This window comes from Carex rostrata, chromosome 35 (assembly GCF_964058835.1).
Source record: "Carex rostrata chromosome 35, lpCarRost1.2, whole genome shotgun sequence".
Lineage (NCBI taxonomy): Eukaryota > Viridiplantae > Streptophyta > Magnoliopsida > Poales > Cyperaceae > Carex > Carex rostrata.
This window is the reverse complement of record NC_135952.1, coordinates 326002-344266: the sequence shown is the minus strand read 5'-3', so window position 1 is coordinate 344266 and position 18265 is coordinate 326002. Positions and strand designations below refer to the sequence as shown.

Below are 18265 nucleotides of genomic sequence, written 5' to 3'. Positions count from 1 at the left end.
CTTTTGGATTGTTTTTCACTATAGACCATAAACTAGACTGTCGATTGCTCAATCCATTTACCTTAAAAAGGTATGATCTGCCTCCTTTTCCTCCTTATGGCAATAACAATGATATGGATATTTTCTCCGTAAGGAAGGCTATTTTGGATCATGATCCAAGTGAGGGGTCAGATTTCAAAGTGGTAATCATGTACGGGGAAAGGATAGCCGTTTGGAGATCAAGTGACCCGACATGGAATTTAAGCAAGGGAGGCAATCCAGAAATTGATGATGTTATGTTTTTCAGAGGAAGGTTGTATGTTTTTACTCGTCGTCCAGAAAACAAACTTTATGTTATGGATAACTGGTCAGATATGAAAATAACCGAAGTTAATCTTACCATCCCCGACAGTCCCTCTTATGATCCTGATGTACAATGTTCTTCTCATCTAGTGGATTTCAATGGAGGATTACTACTTGTGCAGGAGTATATTGATTATTTTACCAGTGCCAGTGACATAGTAGATATTAAAGTCTATAGGATTGATTTAGAGGGGAGAGTATCTTATGGTTGTAAGCATATTGAGGGATATGCAATTTTTCTAGGCATGTTTGCTTCACCTCTTGTTGTCGATCCGAGAAAATTTCCTTCTTGTTGGAAAAATGCTATTTACTTCCAAGATGGAAGGGATGATCTCATGATATATGACATGGATAGATGCTTGTTTACCAGATATTATTCACCTCATATCAATATATTAAAGAATGCAAGGACAATATGGTTCAATCCTAATCTGTGGTAAGGAGTATTGTTGTTTGCTGTATTTGCTTGTTCTTCATTCCTCTTTTTTATTGTTAGAAGCCTCAATAGTATAATACAATCCATTAAGAAAAGAATAGAAAATAAAGGAGTCTGTTTTGTATCCTCCAGAGAGCTAATTATATATATTTGTTATGTTTGTGTTGATTTTTTTTTTTCATTGCAAAAACATATTGAGCGTTTTATTCATGAAAGATTGCTCAACTTCTGGATGCTAATTATTTATATATTCATCTGCTTCAGGAAGTATGATATATTTATTATTATTATTTTTAAGGATGCCACTAACCTACTTTAGATAATTTAATTAAAATTATAAAGAATTTACAATAGGATATCTAAATATGACTAAAATTTAAGGTTATGCTTGGTTGCTACCTAAATTTAAGAAGGATTATAAAATTGCTTACTCCATCTTCTATTTTATATCTTGTTTGGTTGTTTAAAATTGGCTACGTTCTGTAAGAATTAAAAAAAAAATAATGATAGTATTGTAACAAACTAACAATTCCTTTTAGTGCATTTTTAAATTTCTAAAAAGTAACGAAATACAGAAAAAACAGAAGGGAAGTGGAGAGAAGAAAATGACAAGAGGATATTGGAACTAATTTATCCAAAGTGGAGAGGAAAAATACAGACATTTTTTATTCAGCCCAAAAATAAAAATAATATTTATGAAAGCACATGAAGTTTGCTTAGGTGCTTTCTGGTACGTAATTTCAATAATACAATACCAGAACGACATGGTCTGATGCCAGAAAACCCAATTGGACAATCAATGCTTCAACTTAAACCAAACTCAATCACCCTAGGTCGTGTTATAGCCTTATAGCTAGGCTTGAAACAAGGAAGACATTCATTTAATTGAACTGGTGTGTGCTGGTTGGTGTTATTAAATGGTTTGGAAGTTTATCAGTTCATTTCTTACCTCATAGGCAGGTTATGCTGTTTTAGCATAGCAGCTCCATGGGTTTTATATTATGTACCTAGTTTGATTCCGGCACTGATCTGTAGTTGTAATTTTTGGTTGATTCCGGCACTAAACTGCTACAAGGACATTGTTACCAGTATGCTGAGGTGAATACCAGTGAAGGGAAAAAAAACACACTAGAAGTTCAGGACAAGACTAACCATGTAAATGGCAAAGTAATATTCCATGGAACAATAGCTAATTGACATGATTATGAAAAAACGCACTTTCTGGTAAAGCCCTTGCTCTGGTCAACGGCACTATTAAACAATGAAATTTAGAAAGACGACAAAATTAAAATAGTGAAGACAGTTTCAACTTTTTAAGTGTAACGAAGTAAGCAAGAAATTAGAACACACATTCCAAGAATCAAGTCCCACGAAAGAGAGAGACTTCCAATGATAAAAAAAAAGTGATATAAGTTGGGCATTTAAGTCTGTTGTTTATAAACAAGTAAATTTCCTGTACCAAAACACCGGTTTTCCAGTCAGGCCCTGTACTGGTACATCTAACTCTGGTTGATTCAGTCGAATGGTTGTTATCTAATGAGAAAATTTTCTTACAGGGATACTAATGTAATCATACATCTAACACTATCCAGAGAGAATTATTATTAGCTAAAAATGGATTATATTATTTCTGCTTCACATTCTAGTTATAATAAAAAGAAGTGTAATTGATTATATTTAGTTTCCCAATTTAGAAATCTACTGGCCCCAATTAAACAGTTGCAGAATCAATATTTGCACTATTAAATTTACAAAACCCATCAATGACCTTTGAAAATCAAATAACCAACAAGATCAAACACCTTCTCAATTTCACCTTTAAAGGAAGAGGTCTGATTAGTGCTAATTCGAATATAATTGTATCTTAGAATTCTTAAGAAATGACAAAGTTAAGATTATAAAGAGCAAAACTAGGATGTTCTTAAAAGTCATTTTGCTTACTTTTGTCAGATTAACTTCCTGATTCTACTCTTGTAGGTCTGCCACCATGCTCCAATATAGCACCTACACCTGAATCCACCACACCTTAAGTACCTCTTTTAATGTATGCTTGATCCAACAAGCCAAACATTCTCATGTAATGTTGTTTTGATGTATCCATTAATGATCATGGAACTTCCGTGTTTTAATAAGTATAATATGCATTCGATGATCATACTGTATTCTGTGTGTATTTTGTTAAATTCTTGACATATCAAATTGAAGTTTCTACTTTGACAAAGAACCCATGTGCCTAATTAATTTGTGGATAGAGAACCTGTGGATATTTTATCTGTCTAGTTTCTACTTGGAACCGGGCAATAATTAATTAGGCTCATGGAAGCCACACACTTATATATACATGGATTTAAACCAGCAAAATGTTGCTTGAACATAGGCTTAAAAGCCTTGTAGAAAATAACAGAGGAGAGAAAATATACCTTGATTTTATAGTTAAAGTATGAAGTAAGAGGTTTACACCACCCTTACACCATAAGTTGTCAAATGAGTTGTCAAATACAAAGAATTTGACAGGGCTACGACATAAAAAAATTTTGTTTACGAAACTACAGAATATGTTAAACCATCCTTCTAGACAGATTTAACTTGCTCCACATTTACTGCCCAATATCATAAATATATATAGATTTAAGGTTTAGGGTTGAGAACACTTGGCTCAAATATAACAGAATAAATTTTAGCATAAAAGGGAATATTATAATTATTAGGACAACAGGCCTTCACTGTAAATAACTAAATATACCACCATTGGTGCAGAGGCCATAACTAGTTAGCATGGAGTAATTGAACTGATATCGAAAACAATTAAATTTGTGGCTTATTTGCTTCGTCTTCAGGCATAAGGCAGTCCGGCAATATTCTTCGAATTTGTAAGCACAGGGTAGCAGAGCAAGAGAGATATGTTCATTACCAGAAAAATATTCTCAGATATCAGGTCTCCAAGGCCACAATATTCTCCATTTTTTAGTACTTGGTATTTTGTACAGCTCTGTAAGCAAACATGAATGCACAGTGCTATTTCAGAGAAAATACAACAAAATCACATTTACCATTTATAAAAGGGAATATTATATATTTACTATTACAACAAATAATAATAAAATTAACGAAAAACCTCAACGGCTCAACTACAAACCTTTGCTTATCATCCATGTAAAATAAAGCATCCAGCAGCAGCTCTTTTGTTTGTCATTTTTCACCTTGCTTTTATCCTTTGCCTGTGCCTACTGTACCAGAAAAGTTGTGGAAGTTAAATTTTGCTCATTTCTTCATCCCATAATGCACAATTACTCTTTCAGAACTTCTTTGGTGTACAAATGAAATATAAATATATATCAGAACCAGATTTTAATCATGAATTGGGCACAGCTTAGGAATCAAATAGCTCTGCAAACTATTGTACAAAAGCACCCAAAAGCATATGGTAAGTGGTAACATTGTGCAAAAGCTGTAACCTCCCCTTCTAGATAAATGACCATTAAACAAGAAAGTTAATGTTGAATACTGTCCCCCCTTTTTTAATAATTAAAAATAGTTCTATTTGTAAGTCATATATAAGGATCTTGATGGATTCGAACCATCATCCCCCTGAACAATCAGGGACTGTCCAAATGCTTTTGAGCTAAAGATCCATTTCAGAAGGTACACTAATACAACCCGAACAAATTGACAATGATTCCACATCACATGGATGTCTTTTGTCAAAGTGCACACTAGAATCCACTGCTACACAACCAGCCTGATAAAAATTAATGTCTTTTGTCAGAAGTGCACTGTAACTTGCATGCAATAAATTAGCACATGTAACAGCATGTAAAATTCAAAATTATTTTTTGATTTTCAAATGTTCATTTGCTGTAAACATTGAAAAAGTTCCTAGCTAGTCTTGCTGCCGAATGTCATATTGACCCCAGTGCAGAAACTAAGTCAGCAAAAAGATAAATATTATACAGTAATTAATTCACAAATAATAACAAAAAATACAAACAATATTTAAATAGAAAATTAACCTGATACAAACATTAGCATAAACCTTTGATAATATACACTCAGCATACACCTCCGAATCATCTCCCTATATACATAGACAAAACCAATTGTCAAGGCTTCTGATATTATCAACAGGACCAAAATAAATGGTCACTGCCGAAAGTAATTTAAGAAAAAATACAAATCACGAAATATATTTCTCCAATATTTAAACAGTAGGAAATAGTAAACATATGTGCAACTTGTAACTTCTCATTGCTGCCACAAGGACAAGAATCATTTCAGACATGACAACTAATGATAATATCAACAAGAGCAGAGATATTAACCGTAACTATTTTTTCAGACTTCTTAGGTACTGCATGCAACGAGTTTCTAACGAATCAATATGTTGATATTTCAACTATTCATGTAATTTTTTTTTTCACTCAATGGCTTAACAAAACATTGCTAAAAACAATTTCAAATTAATTTATCACGTTAGATTTATATAAATCATCTAAATTCTATTTTTGTACCAGCATCGTATCATGGTACATTACGAACAATTTATTGTAGACAAATTCATGTAAATGTAATTAAAAATAAACTTTGAACTATACCTTCAAAAAGAGTTTAGTAGACTTTCAATTGAAATGCTTTCATCATCAACGCAATTTATAGAGCAGGTTGTGTAGCAATCAGGTACTCTGTAGAGAAAATGCGAGACAAGGGAGACACAATGCATAAACATGCAACTAATATCACAGCATATAAATTATTGCTGACAATTACAAATAAAATCTACCTTATTACATACATTTAAATTGCTGTTTTTGTAGAACGTCTGATTAACACCAATATAAAAACAAAGTCTGCAAAAATATAAATTATACAATTTTTTACAGAATAATAACAAAATTAAAACAGAATTTCAATGAGGTTTCTCACAGATCTATAAAACACTCCCCTATACAACCTTTCAAATACCATCACAACAGGACTAAAAAAATATGCAGTAGAAAATATGTTGTCCATCACTTCCTAAAGAATAATAAAACACATATAGCCAACATTCACCAAACTAGTTATTAACCTTTCATCAGACATAAAGTGAATAAATAACTAATTACAATATATTAACAAACAAATTGCAATTGCATATTGCTACTATCAGATAAATCATACAAATCTAATGAAAATAACCCAACAAATAATTTACTGTTCTGAACAAGTTGAATTTTCATAATGCCGAGTCATGAGATTACTAATCATTGCAACATACAAGAACAAGATATACTTCAAACCATGACAAATTTGCTCGATATTCAAGAGGTACATTAAAAGGAAATCATCTGTGGAAATCTGTACATTTTAGAAAAAAAAATTAATTTCCTAACTTCTCTTGCATGCACCGAGCTTCAAATAATACAATACAGACAAGACAAATTTGCAGATTTTAGTGACATAAAAGCATTACAAGAAAATCATACGTAGATGTTTATGCATTTTATAAATTAAAAGTATTTTTTTTCTAAACTTCAACCTATTGAAGTTTCCAGGCTTCATGCAGTCATTATATCAATTTAATTATTCATCTGTTATAAAACATTCGCCTGGATTGAGTACTTTTATTTTTGTAACATATCACATTAAGGTCTATTACCAAGCAATTTATTAAATATAAATTCATTTAATTGTAATTTAATTGTAATTAAATGGTGTAAACTTTTAGATATACCTCGAAATAGTAGTTCAATAAGCTTCAATTGCATGGCTTCCATCATCAATGCAAGTTATATACCAAGTTGTGTAGCAATCAGTTACTCTATAGGAAATGTAAAGAGAAAAGGGGGTATAGAGAGAGAGAGACGCACACACACACACACAAACGCACACACAACAAGAGGGAGAGCCTGGGGGTAAAAAAAAACTTCCCCATGCGATCTCCCTCAAACAACAAAAAACATTTTTTATTACTATGGTTGACCTGTCATGCGAGCGCACCCAACATGACAAAGGCCTCTAAGTACAAAATATATACAAGATATCAGATCAGAAAGCTTACAACTGCAAGAACATATATATATATACTTGTTACACACTTACCAAAACCTTCCAAGTGATAGAACCAATCATGATCTGATCTCGGCTTCAACTCCTCATAAGAAACCCGAAAATAGCTCTTCTAGACTATGATCATGCATGGTCATCTCCCGATCCTAACGGGCAATTGCTGGATGTCGCATAAGATCATTGCCTTCTTGTTGCGCGAGCGAGGATAGAAGATAAATCAAACGGCTTCATTTCTTCAAACGAGTCACACGTCAATCGAATAACAGGAGGCAAATTTATTTTATCAGATCGATCTGAAACTGATTTTTCGCTCAATTCTCCTATCATTTCGGCCTCATCAAACCCTAAAAAAGAATCAATTTGTGGGGTTTATGAGAGGATAAAAGAGAGAAGCATCTCTTGGTTATTATCCGATAGGTTTATGTATTTATAGGCGTCTCTTGATTTTTAGCAAATTCTAAGTCGGTTCCATTTTCGACGGACCTGATCTATCCACGTGTAATATTTTGATTGGAAGGACCACGTAATTTTCCTTCTGGTTGGACCGACACCGACTTTACGCGGTTTGGAACCGATCCAGGTAAAAAGAAAGGCTGTTTTGGCGTGTTTCGCGTGGAAGAGACGGTTTGGAACCCTAAAGGCTAAAGTAACTCAAAATTTGGGTTTAGATCAGAACCGTCCGATTAAAATTCAGACCAATCCATGGTAAAATGCACGGGCCATTTTTTTTTTTGTTTGCCAAAGAAGATCAGACTTTCCGATCCAACCACAAAATTTGAGTTACTTTATATAATCGTTGGTGCATTTGCTAAAGAATCATGGCTTACGTCACTATAAATAGAGTTTTTTTTAGCTATTTGCGATTATTATATTTTTTTTTTATGGTTTTTATCAGCGAGTTTGTTTTGGGCCTGAGAGTATAATAACCTACTTTTAAATGGGCCAGCCTTGATAATTGGTATGAAGATGCAACGAATCGGCCCAACAACAAAAACCCACGATATCTATTCGATAATAAAACGATAAGAGTACGCACATATTCAATCTTTATGCCTACCGTATTCAGGCCTGATCCACACCCAAACTGCATCGAATTGAGAGATCATTCAGGCCCGGTCCACACCCAAACTGTGTTGGCAAGATTAAGGATATTGAGGAGTTTGGCTAGTATTAGTATAACATCAATGTCATTTCAGTCTATATAACATCAATTTCAAAACCTATCGCGATTTTAAGCGATAAATTCAAAATGTTCAAACCGATCTAATTTATTAGTTGTGTGTTTACATCAGAATTTATGATTTTTTTAATTTATTTAGTATCAAATCAAGCGGTCAAATGTGTGAGTTTTTAAGTTAATTTTAATACATTCATTTTTCAACATTTTTACCGCTCGATTTGATACTAAAATAACTCAAAAATATAAGAAAATTGTATCTAAATGCATCACTCATAAAGTAAATCGGTTTGAATGGTTTGAATTAATCGTTTGAAGTCTATTTAATTGATTTTGAAGTTAGTGTCATATGACACAAATGTTATACTAGCCGGACTCTTATGATCTCCTCTTTATTTGTATCAAATGAAGCTAAAGAAATAATTTTTGTCCCTACTAATTTTAAAGAACTAATTAACCGAAGCACCTTTGAAGCACACAAAAAAAAAATTTCTAACCAAAGTACTTAAAGAAATACTCTTCTAATCATTTCCCACAAGAAGTTTTTTTCCTAATTAAGTGATATTTGAGTATCTAACACCAAAAGCCAGAAATTGTGCGGCTGTGAAAAACTACAGAGATATTAGAGCATATTTAATTTAATTAATATAATAGATTTCCACGCCCTTGCACAGTGAGATTCATAAATCTAACCCACAATTTTTCTATAAAAGATTTATTCATAAGCTTTAAAGTCTACGACTTCTTTTTAATAAAATTGGGGATCAAGCCAATTTTTTTGAATAAAAATAATGAAGCATGAAAGTATTTAAATTAGCGGTGGGACAAATTAGCATTAATTATTTGTATACTAAAGATTAGGGGTGTCAACGGTTATGATGCGGGTCGGATGGAAGCATTTTTATACATGTACCTGTTATGATAATAAAAAAAAATCATTATTATTATCCGTCTTTTCGAATACAGTACGGATCAAGTAAACGGATAAAAAGTGCTATTGTTATTTTAATTTGTGCTTTCAATAAAATATTTTTAAAAAAATAATAATAATGAATACAACTAATTTGTACTATGAAAGTTTAATATAATACCAAGCTTTATTGTATCATGTATCATCTTCATACAAATATATATCTATATATATTATTTTATTTTCAAAAATTATCTTATACAAAGACAGGTAAAGTAACAGAAAAAATCGTAAAATTTATCTGTACCCAATAAGCTAATGAAAAAAATAATCTTATCCTTATGTGTATTTTCGGATACGATATGGTCAGATAATCAAGTAAAAAAGCGCCATTAACACCACTACTTAGAGCTGCACAAAAAGTTAATCACGGCACGATATTTTTTTTCCACTAAAGATATTTCCATATATGTACTCATTATGATAACGGAAAAAAATTATCTTTACTTTTTTTTTTCAAATATTGTACGAATCAGATAAACGGATAAAAAAAGTGTCATTGGCATCTCAATTAGTGTTTTCAATAAAATATTTTTCAAAACAAAAATAAAAAAAATGAATACAACTAATTTGTATTAAAAAAATTAGTAAAATATAAAACTTTATTGTATCACGTATTATCTTCATACAAATACATATCTATTGTTACATTCTGAAATTTTAAAACTTGATTAAATTGATAAATCGATCAATTGACTTAAATAAAAAGTTTCATTAACTTAAGGATCGTTCAGAAATTTTCTGACCAACTAAAACGAAACTAAAATTTCAGAATATAAATAATGTATGAAATTATGTATAATAAAATTTAGAGATTTAGAAATAAAATAAAAGATAGCACTATATAGTAAATTATAATTATTCGGTAAATTAGAAACTTAGAAAATCCGTTACAATTCCTTTGAATTTTTAGAAAAGAAGAAATGGATTTAATTGGATTCGGGTGAATAAATAAGTAATTGAATTCCAAATAAGAGTATAATTATACGAAATTATTCGTACAAATAAATTATATAAATTATAATTCTCGTTCATTTAGAATTTTTAGAGAACTAATGGAATATATATAATTACATAAAAAGAGATCGAATTATTCGAATCTTAAATTGAGAGATAAATACACAAATTATATGTACAAATATAGTTACAAAAATAATATGAACTTCGATTCGAATTTATAAAAGAAACAGACTTTAAAACCAATTAAAAGAAACAATGTTTCAACTCTGAATTGTTTAGACCATTTGATTCATTTAGCACGGATCTTAAATGTTGCAATATAAAGTTTGGAATTATATCAACCCCTCATCACAACCCAGCACGAATCTCAAAGCAGCCCAATTTAATCTCTCCTTCTCTCTTTCTCTCCTCTCCTTCCCAAACCGTGACAGAACAGCCCCCCCTGTCCGCCCCTTCCTCTCTTCAGCGCCAACCCCAGGGGGCTCCGCCCTCCCCTCTCCCGTCGCCGGCGAAACCACCAAACCCGCCCCCTTGCTCTCCTCTCTTCCTCTCTGCCCGTGACAGCCCTAAACCCCGCTCCCTCTCCTCTCTTCTACACCGAAAACAGGGGGCCCGCCCCCTCCCTTTCTGCCGCTGCCACGACCAGCAGCCCGCCGCCCCCACTCTCTCCTCTCTTTCCTTCTCGGTCCGACCCACCAGACCCGCCCGAAACCCCTGCCCCTCCTCCTCTTTTCCCGCCTCCCCTCCCGTGAAACCCTAGAAACTAGGGTTTAGGCGGGGCGCTGCCCCGGTGTAACTTGGTGCCGTGATGGTGATGGCTTGGTGCTGCCTTGGTGCTATTTCGGTGCTAGGAAGCATTTCCTTCCTCTTTGCTTGCTGATTTGATCGTTGCCAAAAGCAAAGCGTGACACCTTGAAAACCGGCTTGTTAAGAGAGACACCTAAATTGGGTAATTTTTAATTAACGGTTTTGAAAGCTCAATTGCTGTTGTATCGGATCTTTGATATGTTGAGATTGCTTGCTCGGGTTGTTGATTTTCCCGACTCGATCGAATTGCTCGAATAAATTAAGTATAAGGGGTTATATTGCAAAATAATTTTATTAATGGTCGGAATTGTAAAATATATGACCATAGTGATTTGTATGAATTAAAGGGAATTGTAGTTAGGATTTTGTAAAGGGAATTATAGTTAATTACACCTTTGCTCGGGTTGTTGATTTTCCCGGTAAATGGTGCTGACTTGAGGCTTGAGTCGTGTTATTAATTTCTGATGTGCCTGTTCGATCTGACCTGTGGTTTGTCTCTGTTTTGCTGGTTTTATGGTGCTGACTTTGTGTGTGTACCAGCCCTTGACTTGACAGGGACCAACAATGTAAATAAATTAAATTGAGGGTTGTTTCGTGCAAAATACAAGTCTTGGGAATTTTGATAAAAATAAGGGGTATGAATTGTAAAATATAAGGCCTTGTATGAGTTGTATAAATATAAGGGGCCAACTTGTAAGATGTAAATTGTTTGAGGCTATGGCCGGCCTATGCATTAGAAATGTTATAAATGGACTTGGAGTAAATTGTGAATTGTTAATTAGCGGCTTAAACCCTTGCTAAATTATGGGCCTTTAATTAAATTGAATTGGAATAAAATAATTGATACGTCAAAAGGGCCGACCATATATATATGTAAATTTAGAATTGGACTTGAATTAAAATGATTATAAATGAGCCGAAAGGTATAAAAGAATTGATGAATTAAAAGACAGCTTTTGGAATTTAAGTTTTGATAATGTAACCGAACTAAACCAAGTAAACGTATAATATAGGTGTAGGCTCAGTCGAGCAAGATATCGCGAGGTAATTCGAGACGCCCGATCCGTAACTAAGCGGTACGCTCGTCATAATAAGGTGCGGGATTCTTGGACTTGTTTGATACTTTATTTTCAGGAATTAAACTGTGTATTCGTTTGTCGTGTTGAATATCATTGATTGCATCATTGAATTGTGTATAGCATTTGCATAGCCCAATCAAATTAAACTCGAATTGATGTGACTTGAGTGATTTGCATGCTGGTATGGTTGTAGGTTGTGTCGATCGATTATGATCTGATTTGATTGAAAGTCACCACGATTGATTTGATTTGATGTGATTTGATTTGATATGTATGTGAATGGATTTACGAAGTTAAGCACTTGGATCCAATGAATTTGCCAAGTCGGGCTGTATGCTGACTTGGATTCCCAGGATCCTTATGGCCTTAGGTGAACGGCCCTCGATATTCCCAGTACCGGTTGGGACGAGGGAGGGTGATTATGTTATGAGATGTGATTGGAAATCGTGGGTGACATGTGTAACGTCTATGGCTCGGTGGCATTCTCCTACGTGTTAATGCATTTGAAAGGTCAATTGAATATGACGAATATTGGAAACGATTCTAAAAAGGATTTTCTTTATATGATTCAAACCAGACCTTAATAAACTGTTAAACCAAGCGATTGCAGATGGGTGTCAGATAAAGGGTCTAGCGGTTGGCCATCTGTAGGTGTCAGTAACCCTACAGATGTGGGTTTGATAATGGTTCAGCTCGAAAGAACATCTGTAATTGCTACAAGCCCTAATGAACTGAGTTATGAATCGAGTTAAGCCAAAATATATGTTGTGTTTGAAATTCATCTTGGAAATTCCGTAAACTGTGTTTCAGGTTGATTAAATTGTTGTCGAGCATTGGAATTCTGTTATTTGTGAATATATATATATCTGTTTGAACTGTTTTGAGTTTGGGTTTCATTTTTTAATATAGAGTTTGATTGCAAGTCCAATAATTCAAATGTGGCAAATTCGCACTGAGAATTTATTCTCACCCCCACCCTCCCGATTATTTTCAGGTTTATTTCGGATCTTGAAGCGAATGAGGATACTGGTAATGCATATAAAAGATCCACTGCCTTGCGTGTATATGTGACGCTTGATTTATACACGCGGCAGGCTGTCAGACCCGGTGGATTTGGGGTGTGACATCTATATATAATATTTTATTTTAAAAAATTATCTTATAAAATAAAATAATTGGTAATTAGATAATGCAAAAAAAAAAACCATTACTCTTACTCATACCCGATAAGCTAATGAAAAAAAAATCTTATCCATACTCGTTTTATCAGATACGATACGGGCCAGGTAAATGGATAAAATATCCCTAATTAAGGTCAACGAATTTTAAATAAAAAATATTTCTGGGATATATGAAAATATTTATAGTTTTGCACAATATTTCATACACATATATATTAAATGGTATATATACTACAAAATCTAATTTTCAATGAAACTATTATATAATATAAGAAAAGGTAAATTATAAACTTGGGGCATGTTTGCATATAAAATTTTAGGTAAATAAAAATAACATAATTTTGTCTCAATTCCATAAATATTTTCGCACATTGTATATTTAGTTCGTTTTTACTTTTTGAAAAAAAAAAAAAAAGAGAAGACAGAGATTTGAAATGAGTGAGATATCTAAAAAGTGAAAGAAAATACAAAAATAAAAACAAACTTGCTAAAATCATTTTGTTTTATGCAGGTGAAGCAATGATAGCTATATGAAAAGGATTTAAATGTCTTTATATTTTTGTGTCTTGATTATCATTATAATTTTTAATTTTTTAATAATAATTTGTTTTAAATTTATATGTCAAAATAAAATCGTTAGATGTGATACAATTTTTTTTTTCTGTAAGTATATATTAATATTTTTTTTATTTTGTTTCTATGCGAATCAATAAATTGAAAAATTAATGTTCAAAATTTAATTATATCAATATCATTTTGCATGCTCTTGCATGCATACTAATTAAAATAAAATTAAAATATCATGATTTTTTATATATACATAGAAACAATAATATAGATTAAATCTAACAGTTTTATATTAACATTTTAGAAAAAAAAGACATTAAAGACCCTCCACATCATATATATCAATTTTGCTTTATTTATTACGTAAAATATTTCCCAACTTTTTTCATAAATTATTGCCAGAGAACACAAATGGCACAATTTATAACTTAGTACAAACTGGATTTGATAATACAGTCTAAGGAAACAATGGATTGTCCATTCAGCAATTCTACTAGAATTTGAATCTAAATTCACACTAATTAAACATAGGATGCTTATCGGACTAGATCGCCGTGGTAACATCGTTACCATGGTGATCTAATCCGATAAAGCGATAACTAAGCGTAGATATCGGGAGAAAGGCGGGGACTCACGAGGATCATGAGTGGCACAGCCTTCTGTATGGCGAGACCAAATATCTCGTCCATGTTCGGCTCGACACCGTCCGGAAGCCGCCAATCAAATGCGTGAATCAACGTGCCTAAGATGTACTCCACAAGCAGTTGTCCCATACGTGCACCCGCGCATATCCTTCTACCCGCACCGAACGGGATCAGCTCAAAGTGGGTCCCGTTGGTTGGCTGAATCTTCAAGCCTTTCTCAGTCATGAACCTGTCGGGGTTGAATTCATCGGGGTTTTCCCAGACATCTGGGTCCCGGCCTATGGCCCAAATGTTGACAGTGAGTCGGGTACCCTTGGGGATGTTATAGCCTTCAGCCTCGCAATCTTCGGTGCAAATTAACGGGAGGTTGAGAGGGGTTGAAGGGTGTTTTCGGAAGCTCTCTTTGCAGATGGCTCGGAGGTACGGTAGGTTCGGAATGTCGGATTCCATGAGCCTTCGATCTCTGCCAATGACTTGGTCCATTTCGGCTTGGGCTCGCTTCGCAATTGACGGGTTTAAGAGCATTTCGGCAATGGCCCATTCGATTGCACTCGATGAAGTGTCGCTCCCTGCCGTGAACAAATCCTACTCAAGAAAAATGTCATATATATATCATGAAAAAATTGAAGAAAAATTAGGAACAAATTAATAAACAAGTGATCATGTCTTTTAATTACCATAAGAAGAGCTCTGATATTGACATTTGTGATCTTCTCGCCATCCGGGGCATTCCGGCGTGACAGCAACTCATCGAGCACATCCGGATTTCCTTTCCTTTCAGCTGCCGTGGCCTCGTGCAATTCCACCATCTCTCTCCACATCACGTCGAATCGCGCCGCGAGGTTCTTCATTCTCTTCTCGAGTCCTTGAAGATCCATCCACCCGATTCCCGGGATGTAATCGCCGAAATTTGGTAATCCGGCTATTGTCATGTGCTCCACTACCATGTCTTTGAACTTGGTTGCCTCTGGTTGGCCCGTTTGGAGGATGCGTCGGCTAAGGATAACCTGTCCGATCATATTGGCTAGAGAACAGCTGAGCAACTCGGCTATGTCTATCTGCTCGTTGCGGTGGCTTGATTCATACATCGACTGTAACATTCGGCCTACTTCGGATATTCTCACATTGCCCCACCTCTCGAGAGCAGCGGGTCCCAGCATACCGAGGCTGCATGTCTTACGAAGGAGCTTCCACCTGATAATTAAAAAAAAAAAAATCAATCACAGAATGTAAATAAAAAAAAATTCATGACAGAATGCCACTGTTCTTCCTTCATTCCTAGTTTCCTAATCTAAATTTCTAACTTAATTGGTTTCCAAAAAAAGAAAAGCACCATTCTTAGAGAAGTAGAAAATGACACTTGCACTTGTACATCACAGATAACTAAATTCAGATCAGTCCTCATTGGACAGATTTGCACAAGGGAGACAGCATTTTCACCTTTTTACATTTTGCAAATTAAGGAAAGAAACTAATTAATGAGTCATTTTCCAAAGCAACCTACTTGTATGTTTCACAAAATGGAAAGGATCATATCAACATCGTTATCTTGACTTTATCCAATGCATGGATAATATAGTTAAAATAATTAAAAATATATATATATATATATATATATATATATATATATCATTGTGCATATCTTTACCCAAACTCAGTTCACTGATAGCATGTATATATGTGAGTTGCTCTTAAGATGAGTAGAAAATTATACAAATTAATAACCAAAAACTAAAAAATTATGTGGAGAAATAAAAGAAAACACACTTTGGTCCATACTCGGCGAAGACCATATCCTCACCACCATAAGCAAGGTACTTCGGTGCGGTATCAAGAGGTCGGTTCGCAAAGTTGACATCGAGCGTTTTAAGAAAGACGCGAGCAGCCTTCGCCGTGGATGCAACGATCATGTTGTGTCGACCCATCTTGAGGTTCATGATGGGCCCGTGCAATTTTGCGAGGCGTGCCAAGGTGACATGTGGAGCAGCACCTAGAAGCGGAAATGCACCGACAATAGGATACCCTCGTGGCCCGGGAGGTAGCTTACCGGTCGGGAGGAGGTGACATACTATGTAGCGAAGGAGAAAGTAACATAAACCTAGAAAGAGAAGCTCTTTGAATAATGGTAGTGTGTCCATAATGGTGATAAATGATAGATTAATGAGGAAGAAATTAAGAAAGGTGAATCTATTTTATAGATTGGTATCTTTGACTAACAGATGAAAGAAGAGCATGCAATTTCTGTGGTTGGTGTCGCCTAACTCTTATTGGCAAAGATAGAATCGGAATGATTTAATTAAGTTATCCTTGATTATTTTTAGACTTATAAAATAAAATTAATTATATGAAAATATTCTATTGAAAATGGAGATGAATTTTATAATATTATAGCATTTTTACGTTAAAGTATATAGAAAATTATATATAAATATATAAAAAAAAAATTGGAGGTCAATTGACTATTAATATTTTCCTCCGTCTCTATTACGATATGAACCAAATAAAGTATTTTTATATCTGTATCTGTTATGATAACAAAAAAGATATTTACTATTATCTGTATTCAATACGTTAAAAACAAAAAATATTATCTTTACCTGTCTTTTTATATACGGGTCTAATAAACAGTTAATTAAATACCATTGGCATTCTGATTTGTACTTTTAATTAATAAAATATTTTTCAAAACAAAAAATATTAATATTGAATACAACTAATTTTTATTATGAAAATTTATTAAAGTACAAAAGTTTATCTATAATTTTATTTTTAAAAATTATCTTATAAAATAACAGGTAAAAAATTATCTTTGCCTAATGAAAATAAATATTTATTCTTATCCATATTCGATAAATTAATGAAAACAAAATTTTACTCTTTATCTATCATTTCAAATATGATACAAATAGAATAAACAAATAAAAAAGTGTCATTGACACTCCTAAATTTAGTTCGTTGGATCCGAATACACACTGCGTGTCACACAATTAGTATCAAATTTTGAACAGACCATCCAATCAGAATCTGAACCAATTTGTTCCAAAGTAGAATGCACAAACCATTTTAGTATCCATGGCAAAACATATTGAACTCAAATTTTGAGTTATCTTAGGTGATATGAATTCTCTGTCGACCCGATCGATTATTCCACACACTTTTGAGCATTTTTTACCTTTAATCTATATATACCACCGAATATATATAATTAACCTCCTTAATATGGATTAAAATGTGAGATGCTTTATTTTATATATAAAGTTGATGAGATCCTTAATAATTTATTCTTCAACAAATATATATAATTCTTTTTTTCTTTTTCTTTTTCAATGGCAATAGACTTAATTTCTAGTATTTATTCCTCATTACCTTCTCCTCTTACCCGAAAGCTCTTTTTATATTTGCTAACATAAAATTTAGAGAGAATTGCATACATACTACTCAAAAACTGTGAAATTACGTAGTTACCATTCAGATTTCTTTAATTATGTATTTACTATCTAAAAATCTAATAACTCACATATTTACCCAATTTATCAAAAAATTATATTAATTAATTTATATAAAAAATATATAGTTTATGTCATGATGCTTAGGTTATTTCTTTTTAGGCGTAACTTTCCCATTTCCGCTGAAGTTCTCTCCTCATCTCATTTCTCCCACTGAAACTTGGAGAGAATGGGGTAACAGACTCGGATATTATGATTCAGCTCCAGCTTGAACATCTAAAAACAAAGTAACCGCTCTAATTTTTTCAACAACACAACTCGTACTGAATTCAATAATGATATTGCAACCCGTTTCTAAGTATTAACTGAGTTTGAGAATCTGTGTTTTGTTACTGGTTCAGTTTATAATATCTATTTTTAATCTTTTATATTGGATATAAAAGAAAACGGTCCTAAGAAAAGAAGGAGAGGGTGCTAAGTTAATCCTTAATTAATTATAGTTTTAAGAAAATTAAACATAATTAATATTAGTTTTGAATATATTTAATATACACTAAAGTTATATTGGATAAATACGTGAGTTATTAAATATATAAACAAAGCAACTCAAA

General features: G+C 33.2%; 1 protein-coding gene and 1 long non-coding RNA gene across 6 annotated transcripts; both read right to left on the bottom strand.

Annotated features, from left to right (window-relative positions):
• Positions 1-3374: 3374 nt before the first annotated feature.
• Positions 3375-7216, bottom strand: LOC144549675 (uncharacterized). Of its 5 annotated transcripts, none has more exons than XR_013509759.1 (6): positions 6489-7216; positions 5568-6112; positions 5371-5457; positions 4789-4853; positions 3915-4005; positions 3375-3767 (listed from the first exon to the last, which is right to left on the bottom strand). It is a non-coding gene; the product is annotated as an uncharacterized LOC144549675 (long non-coding RNA). The 5 variants fall into 5 exon arrangements; XR_013509761.1 differs by having other exon boundaries at positions 3915-4002; XR_013509760.1 differs by having other exon boundaries at positions 3915-4002; positions 4789-5457.
• Positions 7217-13974: 6758 nt separating this feature from the next.
• LOC144549528 (flavonoid 3',5'-hydroxylase 1-like) lies at positions 13975-16356 on the bottom strand. The gene is made up of 3 exons (XM_078298295.1): positions 15976-16356; positions 14886-15402; positions 13975-14793 (listed from the first exon to the last, which is right to left on the bottom strand). Exons 1-3 carry the CDS (start codon positions 16344-16346, stop codon positions 14164-14166), a joined length of 1518 nt encoding a protein of 505 aa, XP_078154421.1. The 5' UTR covers positions 16347-16356; the 3' UTR covers positions 13975-14163.
• Between the last annotated feature and the right edge of the window lie 1909 nt (positions 16357-18265).

Coding starts and splice junctions, on each gene's coding strand:
- LOC144549528 (XM_078298295.1), bottom strand. CDS start 16,346: ATGGACACACTACCATTATTCAAAGAGCTTCTCTTTCTAGGTTTATGT. Junction 15,403..15,975: donor TTCGCCGAGTATGGACCAAA/GTGTGTTTTCTT, acceptor TTTAATTATCAG/GTGGAAGCTCCTTCGTAAGA. Junction 14,794..14,885: donor ATATCAGAGCTCTTCTTATG/GTAATTAAAAGA, acceptor TTTCTTGAGTAG/GATTTGTTCACGGCAGGGAG.